At 26.8% G+C, this 11,709-nt stretch overlaps 1 protein-coding gene across 1 annotated transcript; it reads left to right on the forward strand.

The window, feature by feature from the left end:
• Positions 1–4,197: 4,197 nt before the first annotated feature.
• LOC132941339 (alpha-tocopherol transfer protein-like) lies at positions 4,198–7,667 on the forward strand. The gene is made up of 6 exons (XM_061009354.1): positions 4,198–4,343; positions 5,321–5,477; positions 5,552–5,804; positions 5,891–6,001; positions 6,112–6,220; positions 6,316–7,667. The coding sequence occupies exons 1-6, from the start codon at positions 4,229–4,231 to the stop codon at positions 6,465–6,467; spliced, it is 897 nt and encodes a 298-aa protein (XP_060865337.1). The 5' UTR covers positions 4,198–4,228; the 3' UTR covers positions 6,468–7,667.
• The last annotated feature ends 4,042 nt before the right edge of the window (positions 7,668–11,709 follow it).

The following is an 11,709-nucleotide window of genomic DNA, read 5'->3' on the forward strand; positions in this document are numbered from 1 at the left end:
AATTGCCTACATTGAAATCCTTAAAAACGGTCGCTACCGAATCCCCGTAAGATTTTTAAATATTTTACTAATAAGTGGCATATTTGATATTTCTTCTTATTATTAAATATTTACCTATTTTTAAATATATAATATTGACAATAACCATTATTATTTTGCCAATTTAAAATTTGTTTAATCACTTGTTAATCGTATAGAGACCGTAACAAAAAAAAGATAAGATAGGTTAGAGTTTCGACATCGAAATACAGACTAGTCCAATAAAACTCTTGTTAGTAATATTATATACGGTAATAACTTACTGTTCTTCTCGTTTGTTTAGTTCATGTAGTTGTAGTTGTTAGTTTTTTATAGTACTAAATAATGTTAAAAAAAAGCATTTTTCTTTAAGGGGCAAAAAGTTAAGTCTATTAACCTAACCTATTAAGGGGCAATTTGTAATCTCTCCTTAGCCACCTTTGGTCTATGTGTTGGTTGTAAATGATTATTATATATTGATATGAATGAAATTCAATGCAGGTACCACTCTCGTACGCTCATGAAAAAGTTTAAAACTCGATAAAAATATAAAATTAACTATAAGAATTTTACAACTTTCTTATTTTGTTTTGACAAAATTAATGTTAATCGCGGTAAATTATAGACTATAATCTACAGTGATGTTATTACTAACATTGTCAGATTTTGATTCTGAAAAAATATTTTTATTTGGCAGAAAAATGTCTGTGAATTGTACGAAACATATTCCGTTTTTAATTTTAGTTATGATTCAAGTTTTCTACACTTCAGTGCTCACAATAATATAAGATTTATATTTTACCAAGTTTTCGTACGATCTATAGACAATTTTCTGTAGAATTAAATTTTTTGTTCAGATTCAAAATCGGACGTTTACGTTGTCTCTAATATTATCATAACCTAAGATCTTTTAAGCTAAAATTAATGGCCGTAGCAAGGCCCCTTAAATTGTTTGATTTGTTTATATTCAAATTTGCGCCCTGTGATCACTCACCCTACACACACATTTACACCACAAAAAAATGTTTAAAATATTGCCTATACGGCTATACTTAAGCCCTTAGAAGCGGTCGGTATTCAATAAACACTGGCATTCATTTATACTTGAAATGTAAAATTTACCATCATACGAGTGAACTTGTGAACTTGGAACAAACTTGGTACCTACAGTCCTACAATCATAAAATATGATACAAAATTGTGATTAATTAACTCCTTTGTTTCGCTATAGAAGCAAAATCATAATATATTTTAATTTTTAACCATCTCGCGTGGCGTTTCCCGTGAGACTCGCTTGTGGTTATGCAAACGGTATATTATCAGGTAGGCAATCTGCCGTAGATTGCGGACCCAGCGAGGTGGGTGATAAATAAAATATAGCATAGGTACCTTACCTATATTAATTTGATTTATTCTTCTAACCTTTTTACCCGGCAAATGTTCAAAAATCCTTGCTTAGTGGGTGTCTACGTCATAATTTTAGCTATCTGCATTCTGCATGCCGAATTTCAGCCAGATTCCTCCAGTGGTTTGGGCTGTGCATTGATACATCAGTCAATCAAGTTACTGTTTTATATATACAGATAAGCTCTTCTTTATGTCTCCATAATCAGTTACTAGTTTAGTACCTATATTATAATATTAGTAGTTTCATAGACTTAATATTACTAGTGTTGTTTAATCTATTATATATTGTATCCATTTATTATTCATTCAAACATTTCATTTCATTTATGGATCGATATTCTATATTGTAGCTTATAATTAATTAGATATCATTTTAAACGAAAATTCGTTAACTCAAAGTTACTTGATACTTCTATTCGAATATCTATATATTAAGATAAAAAAAATATATTAATATAGGCACAAAAATTGATATTCTTTTATAGGTACGTGCAAGCTTTATTCAGTTGGTAAAAAGCTAAATGATTACGTAATTATACCATTCGACGATCATCTCATATCAAGAATTCATTAACTTATTGTCCAAATATTATATTATTATTGAAGTACTATTTTTTTTGTAGATATTTGTAGAAACTATTAATTAATAAAAATAAAAACATTCCCATGATGGAATGATATTTTACTTAAGTAAGATATTTTATATATTGATTATTACTACCAAGTCTAGTTATTCCTATTACAGGGGTAGAAAATAATACCAAACACGCATGTCCTGTAATATTGTTTAACTATTTATTGTAGTTGGAACTAAGCACCTACTACAGTATTACCTACATGGCTACATACTCATTACAGATTTATTAATGTGCAGTGTAAAATTAGTCGTGGATAGTAATCATAATTTCTACACATACAAGGTCGCGTCTGTTATTATACAAATTAAATAACGTATATATTATTATCTATTGCAGATGTTATATTATACCTAGTATGTTACATCAATTAATACAGGGTTGGACTAATGTAAATGGTTACAGATTAGAAATACAATTTTCTTCGTGAGTTCATCCGATTACAAAATTTACCCATAATATTATTATAATTGAAATTTACTAATTATATTATACTTATATAATATTTTATATAAAATTAATAAAAACGAAAAATAATAAGCATGTAGGTACCTATATTTAATTTAGTAATGTTTCTTTTATTTGAATTTTTAAATACCTATATTTTTAATAATGATATGACGATTAATTAGCCGATCAAGTTATTATACCAAGTAGAGCTCTTAGATCATATCATCAACTTAGAGACTCGATAAACAGAACTTAGGTATCTAATTTGTATTAATATCAATATCTAACATCCATATGGATACGCATGGTGAGAATAATATTATCATTCACTTTTTTTAATATAATATAATAAAATATAATATTATCTAGAATGAATAATATTAAACATTGTATATATATTATATTATGAAGTTTTTAAATTTTAAAATTTATGGGAAACACATATAAGTTTATAATGTTATAATATTATTTATTATTTTATACCTTGTGCATAGTGCATCGTCAATAGTGCCATATAATATTTATTATTTAAAAGCTGTTCTGATTAATCATCACTCTATACTCTAATACTATATAGTCTATAGTAATTGTATAGGCTAGTTATGAACTGTTATTTGTATTGTATACACATACTGCCATACCTCATACCTAATATAAAATATAGTTTTAAAGTAGGTAGATCATTTCATACTTCGTGGTTTAGCAATTTAATTTATTTAGGGTACCACAATAATTTATAAAAGATCAAGTTTAACACTTTTTGGATAACATAAGGAGAGTCCTGTGGCGATACAAACTTCTGTTTTTCAAATGAGAACAAATGAGAGAGGGGTCCCTTTATACTATACATTTTTGGGGGGATAATTTTTTTTTTAAATGTCTAATTCTAATTTGTAGTTTCTCAATTATCGAAATGTTTATATTAAGAATATAAATGATTATAACAAGGCTTATAAATGGTTTTACAAAAGTATAAAATATTTGTTATATACTTATATTGGATCTAGTATTTATTATACTTAGAATTTGGATCATTTTTATAAATGTTGATGGATTAATATTACTAAAAATGTTTAATTACTAGGTATTGCGTCCATAGCCTCCATTGTATATTCCAAACCCGTTATTGTGTAAGGCATGTCACTATTATCCTTAGACCTTGGAATACAAAGTCAACTGAATAACTCAACAATTGTGTGTTCGAATTTTAATTTTAATGCGTCAGAATATTTTAGAAAAAATTATGCACTGAATAATGTGTACCTAATAAAGAAGTGGATTCTTGTTTGAAAAATAGCATTTTGTATCTCCACATGACAACCCAAGTAGTAAAAAAGAATCTCAAGTAATTGAAAATATAGTCTAAATAGTATATTTAAAAATTCCAAAAATCCTTTTTTGAATAACTACCTAATATTGAAGAAAAAAGGATAATCCGGTTGTGAATCGCGGTTTATATTAATATATATGGCTACCTATTTTGTTATAAAAGTGTGACTAGTGATGATTTCCCTGTATTTATAATAATAGTATATGTCACAAGCAACGGAACTTCCAAGGCTTTTCCCGTGTATTCAATTGTAAATAATATTTATTGTTGTCTGTAATTACTGTCCACCATATTGAGTATATAACGAAAAGGTAATTGAAAAATAATTTAGTACTATTGTAGCATTGTGTACTTATTTAGAACTTTTGGTAGTATAATCCTGTAAAACATGAATTTTTTTAACGTTCCAGATGAATTTAAAAAAAACCCAGAACTTAATGAAGAAGATTTAAATCATCTCAGAGAATGGATATCCAAACAACCACACCTTCCAATCGTTACAGGCAAGTACCTATTTATTGTATCATAGAAATCTCTGTGATACGCATTATATTATTTGTCCTGTATTGTAATATATTATGCATTTATATAGGTGACATGAAAAATGTTTTCAATTTAGGCCACGAAATATAATTTATAATAATATAACACTAATAATAGGTACTTATTTGATATTTTTCTTCGATTCAAAAATTATATGTCAAAAAGATTAATGATGTTATAATATTATATATCTACATGTTTTTAATCTTTTTTTTCCTGTTTCAAACGTGAGACCAGGTGGGAAATGTTTTCGCATTGCTTTCGAATATTTTTTTAACCTAGGTACCTATGTCACAAAAGTTTGATGATAAATAAAAATGTTCAAAAGTCATCACTCATCTGTCATCATTAATTTTTACAATAATTATGAATTATAATTAATTTATATTCTATCGCTGGCTGGCTTAACTTTGAAATGTTAACAAAACATAAACAATTTAGAAAACTTGAATGGTATTTAAATGAAACGTTCATTAGATTTAAAAGCTAAAGACTCGGTAGTTACCTATATGAATTTCTAGATTACATGTGGTATACATCTTAGTATCTTATAATATAAGTGACGTGTGCTTTTAATTTATAATATATAATATGTTTTGATATGCCACTATTATTTATTGCATTAACTGTAGATTTTTAATTTACAATAATTACACCACAACAATTAATTTGGCCTGCTAAGGCGAGCGATGCGAGACAAGTGTGACGCTAACACTTAAGGTACAGTTTTGTAGTTTGTGTCCGACCCACTTTTATTTATCTATATATTTAAAAGTCGTGTACAGTTATTGCGTACACGGTATACTATGTCACCATGATAATATATTATGTACACGTAATATTAAATAATATTTTTGCAGCTTTGTATAATTTATCGTATTACTTATAGATACGTTTTAATGTTGACGTACCATTAAAATAATTAAAATATTTTCAGATGAACTCCTCGTGCTATTTTTTCACAGCTGTTTTTATCGATTGGAACCGACTAAAGTAACTATAGAGTCGTATTTCACTCTTCGCACTCATTCGCCCGAATTATTCACAAAACGAGATACCGATGTAAAATCTGTGTTAGAAGCATTTAAAACTATGTAAAACAAAAACATATTATTTATTACAATATAGTGTAAAATGATTATTTACTCAGAAGTTCATTACTCCTTAGATCGTTTAGTGCATTGCCGGGATCAACTCCAGATGGTTGCAAAGTTATATTTATATACGCAAAACGAGTAGAGGCAGAATTGTTTGTTTTATCTGATTTCATTAAAGCACTCAGCATGGTGATCGATATGTTGCTAATGACTTCAGGAACTTTCAACGGACTTATAATTATTTATGACATGAAAGGTTTTAGTCTTAGTCACGTCGGTCGTCTTGGTATCAATATGATGAAAAAATACGTGTATTTCTTGCAAGTACGACTATATTAGAAGCATTATTTTGGAATTTGAATTTCCCTACGTACTTATTTAACGAGCCTAATTAACTATTTTAATTTTAGGATGGATTACCGGCTCGTCTACAAGCTATTCATACAATAAACACAGTTCCGTTTATTGACATGATAACTAGTATGACGAAACCTTTTATGAAAAAAGAATTATCCGAGAAAGTAATTCACTTTTTTTTTATAATATTTTTATTATTGTTTACACTATATAATGTTATAGTACTAAAAATATATTTTACAGTGCATTAATATATAATTATGTTTTATTTCAGTTGTACTACCACTCGGCTGCAGATTCCGAAACGATATTTGATTATATACCAAAAGAAATAATGCCAATTGAGATCGGAGGAAGTGGACAAACTCTACAAAATTTAAGCGGTGGGTCTATAATTTATTGATTTGATAAAAATACCTACAAAACAATAGTATCATAGGTACATGGCTATACTAAATTGTCTTTTGTATGAAATTAGATGATACATTTGACAAAGTCAAAGCAATGAGAAAATGGTTCTTAGAAGAAGAAAACTACAGAGTAGATGAACAAAAACGTCCGGGTAAACCAAAGACGGAAAGTGACTATTTTGGCGTTGAAGGTTCTTTCAAGACTTTAAATTTGGATTGAAATATTATAATATTGTTATTGTTTTGGGACACAAATTATATTTATATAGAAGAAATAGAATACTTATTAGGTAATCATACTATAAAAGTTTTAGTCATAAAGAAGGTTGTACACAAAATAATAGGATAAATTAAAATATTATACTTATATTATAGTTAATTATATCTATCAAGTTTAGTAGGTACTTTACATAAACATAATGTTATTCAGATTCATATATCTCTTGCATGGCTAAATATTATAGTAAATAGTCCATTATAGTTTGTCAGCCTACTAGCCTAGGCTATTTTATATTATATTTATATTGTTATAATAAATACAGTAGCCAGTAAGTTGAATTAATATTATTTGCATTATTTGCATTATTTTAATATTCGTATATAATAATATACTTGAGAAATTTCAAGTACCCACAAATAATATTTTTAAATTACAACAAATTAAGAAAATCGCTTCATGAGAAATTAAGTGAGTATGCAATATGTTGTAAAAATTTGATTTGACTTTTCGGTAGACATTTTGTTTTTGATAAGGGAAGACAAACTTATATGAGGAATATTGTATTACATTTTAAATTTTTTAAAACTAAAAATATCCGTAAACAGCTCAAAACAATTCAAAAAATTTTGAAAATGGTATGGTGTATAGTAATAGATATAGTTATCCTGGTAAATTGAATGTTATTTTATCATTATGTGTTCGTACTATTAACAAAAAAAGAAATACTATTATACCAACGTAGATTAATATTAATCTTATATTATGATATTTCTTATAATATATATATTTATTCTCAATCAAGTATTTTTTTAATGATAAGTGGAAGTGTTTATCTCGAACCGACCTTGCAGATTTAAAATACCTATGTGTTGCATTTTAAATAGTTTTGAAAATAATTTAGATTAATCTATAACTTTAGAAATATATTATATACCTAGTTAACTAACAACAAGTTGTGTATTAAAGTGTTTCACACCTTGCGGCTTTCATATTATTATCATATATGCCATAATATGGTCTTCAACATATGATGTATGTATTATATAATAATATATTAATACTAAGATGGCTAGGTCTATGTATAATTTAAATCTAACGTAACATATGTAAAATATGTTAAAAAAATATGTATACCTACCGTAAATATGTACCTAATATATCGCACATAAGTAGTTTTCTATATTCTTCACTAAAATAAAATAATAATCGTCTAAAATCTGCTAGTTTTTTGTTTTGTTATGTTTAAATTATTATATATTATTATACTATATTATATTAAAATATTAAAATATTAATGCATGTATATAAATTGAATATAGTTAATAGTTATAAACGGACGAAGGTTAAAAATCAAATTAAATGCAATAATAATGTGTCACATTAACTGGTTGCGCCTGGTGGCTGGTATACTAATCCTAAAATAGTCGTCGTTTGGTTACCGGACAAATCCACACGCACCATATATGGTCTATGTAGGTAGAATTTTCACTCTCCGAGACCTCTTTGGCTTCTGACCGGTCGTTTCTTAAATAAATCCCTTGACTCATATTATTATAATAACGTGTATTTAATATTCTCAACCGCCGATCGTTTGTCGGACGTGTACTTAATTTATAAATTATCGTTACAGGCGTACAATACAATAATAACTGAATTACTTAATAAATTGGGTCTGTAGGTGGTTTCTTGCAAATTCTAAAGAACGCACTCGGTTCATTCAACACCACTGTCGATATCTCATTTACCTAATAGCAGATTTGGCAAATCGGACGGTGACTTTTGGAATGGAATCAACAACAAAAATAACTGTTCAATGTCGAGGTATAAACTAAAGTATTTAAAAACCAAAAGTTTTTCAAACTTTCTTGAACTCAAACATTAAAAAAATTCGCTGTCAACTATAATTACTGTATGGCTCATTTAAACGGAGAAATTATAAGAATAACAAACAATGCAGCATACTAAAACGATTCAATTAGTATCGTATCCTGCCAAACTATTTTTGTGTTTGAACTTGAACTAATATAATATACTTGTACCTATCATTATTTATGAATCAAAAACATAATAATACCTATTCTTATTGTATTAACTTCTTTATATTATATATTTACATGGTGTTTAAAATAATGTTGATACTGTTAGGTATACAAAATTCTATTAACAAAATTATATGTTGATACTTGATACTTATATACTACTATACAATGTATAGTATCATAATAGTATCATAATATAATCTATTAATATGTATTACATATTATGTAGATATATTCTTAATTTATTGAGAATTTTAAGTTGTTGTTTCCTGCTCTAGTGCTCTATGTAGATTCCTGCTGTATTATCAAATATAACTAATTTTTGTGATACAAAAAAAATATCTTCATTTATCTAACTATTAATCTTTACAACCATGTCATGATATCTAAACCTACCATGAAAAAATATAAATAACATCAATAAGATTCGTAAAATGATAAATTATGTATAGCTATCTGTTTTTGTATCATTATAAAAACATAATGTGAATTTGACTGGGTGTCCGTGTTTAATATGCGATTTAGTGTCAACACACATTCAACCACGTGCAGAAATGTTCAAATGTATACCTACCTACCTACCTACATGGATAAAATTCACTTATAACGATAATAATATAACATATCATAACTTAACTGTTGTAAAATTGTACACATATTAATTACAATTGTCAAGATAAATGTTATTAGATAGGTAATTACCAACTTACACATTGAGATAAATTTACTCACTTTTATAGTTTTATGTGTAAACTGTACAGCTAGGTTATACCTTTACATCGGTTATGACTAAAAGCACGAATTTTATGATTACTAGGTAAAAGTTTATTTGTGCTTTTGTACGCCTTAACAGTGTAGGGATAAGATCGGAAAATTCAATTTTATTTTTTGTTTATTTCAAACTTAAATGTTATTTAAAACCCATTGGACTTAAACTGGTAATAACTAGCTTTATTACAGGAAACAATTTTAAGCTCGTTATATTCAATTTTCAAAAGTATTAGGTATTTCTGTTTTAATAATAAAAATGATGAAGTTCTGCCGTATAATTATCAATTATGTTTATGGTATAATATTTTCTTAGATAATGGTAAATACTAAATGTCTACATTTATTGTAAACACGTATAATAGTAATTAGTAAAACATGAATTATGAAATATGTTTATAATATGTACCTACTTTGAAAAATAAATGCCTAAAATGAGCCATTTACAAACTGTGAGCTTCAAATTTCAAATTTGATTTTATGGTACCTTATTGAATAAAAGTTCCATTAATAATAAGTAATAACTTTGATTTCGCTACATCTGTGGTAATGAATGGTGATAGTCACTGAAACATTAAAATGTACATACGGTCGATAAATTGGAGCAAATTAACCACAGATATAATATGATACCGTTAAGTCCGCCACACTGAATCCAAAAAACCAAGGATAAAACAATGAAATAGATGAAACATGAGCCAAAACATAATTATTGCAAAACCTATACATTGTTTGCTATAATAATAGTATAAAATGTACAATTAATACGTATTAACATTATTATTGTTCATTTAAAACGTATTTGCATTTTTAATTTTGATTTCATATTTATACAATAACACAATGACGTATTCTGTTTTGTTCGTAAAAACTTTTCTGGCATGTTCCAAAATTTAAATAATTTGGGTTATTTGGGTTGGAAATTCGATAGTAGTGATAATTTAGGTGGTTTATTTTTGGAAGTTCCAGTAGTCATAACAATATTATGTATAAATAAATTAATATTGTTACCTTTAGATACTATACTATATAAACCCTTTTACTTTTATAGATAATAAGCAAATATATTTTTGCTACAAATTTGTGAGTCACACTTTTATACAATTTTTTATTCTTAAAACTGTAGGAACTAAAATAAATAAGTATATTACCTTTTGTTCATATAGGTATGGTCTGTATTTTGGGTTTATTAAAATACGCGTAGTAATAAGAAGTTCGTATGTCTAATCATTTTAAAATTCAGTTTTCATGTATTGTTAAAGCATAATAAATATTTGGAAAGTACATCATTTTTCCATTAGTTTTATTAATAAAATATAATACTGTAGTCTGTACAGGTAGGTATTTTATTTATTTCCATTTTAATCTTATCGGTATAGTCTAGGAGCTTCTGACAGTTTTACCTCACCCATTTTAGCTCCTTTGAAATGTTTATAGCTAATAGAATCGGTTCTGCTAAAGTGCTAAATACTATAGAAAAATCGGTGTCTTTAAAATAAACTGACTTTAGCGCCTCAGCCACCAACACCAAATGATAATTAAATTCTATCATAAAAAAATCGGCTGATGACAATTTAAATTCTAACATGTAGAAATCAATTATACATTTTAAAAACTAAACAATTTTATAGTTTTTTATACATTTTGTTTAAATTAATTAATTTTTTCCAATGGGAATATTACAGAAAACAATGAATATAAATTGAGTAAATTATATTAACTTGTTTATTTTAGATTGTGAGCGAAGCGATGAATGTATTGACTTTACAATGATGTATGTTTTTTATTTTTTTATTTTTGTGTCTGTCATCACATTTTAGGACAGTAAAAGTGGTTGGATTTTCTTCAACAGTAACTTTTCTGATAGGAAAGTGAATCTAGTTGGTACTTTGGGGGGTCAAAAGTAAAAAATTTCCTAGTAGTTTTCAAAAGCGACGTGCAAAACAAAAGAAAAATTAAGGAAAAACGGGAATTTTTACGCAAAATCTGTTTTCGAAAAAATCGATTTTGGTTTTTGGTGTAACTCTAAAACAAATGACCGTAGGGACATGACATTTTGACTGAATGTTTATAATTCCATTTCCTATACACCATAACATTTTCCAAATATTTTGACTTATTTTGAGCTGTTTACGGACATTGTCAATTTCCATTTTTTTTAGTTTTTTTTTCTATAAATATCAATAAAATATTATCTGTTGAGTAAAAAAGCTTGAAATTTTAATAGAAGGCTCCTAGGTTATTGTTTCAAAGGCAGATGAAAAAAATTTAAAATCCTTAATCACAGATTTTATTTAAAAGCATTTAAAGTTCAAATTTTGACAAAATACACTCGATATGTCATGTAACGATTTTCTAATTTTGTTGTAATTAAAAAAAATGAATGTTTATATTAGCATTTTCTATACACCGTAAAATGTTGAAAATATTTTGAC

The sequence above is a fragment of the Metopolophium dirhodum genome, chromosome 3, assembly GCF_019925205.1.
Source record: "Metopolophium dirhodum isolate CAU chromosome 3, ASM1992520v1, whole genome shotgun sequence".
Classification (NCBI taxonomy): domain Eukaryota; kingdom Metazoa; phylum Arthropoda; class Insecta; order Hemiptera; family Aphididae; genus Metopolophium; species Metopolophium dirhodum.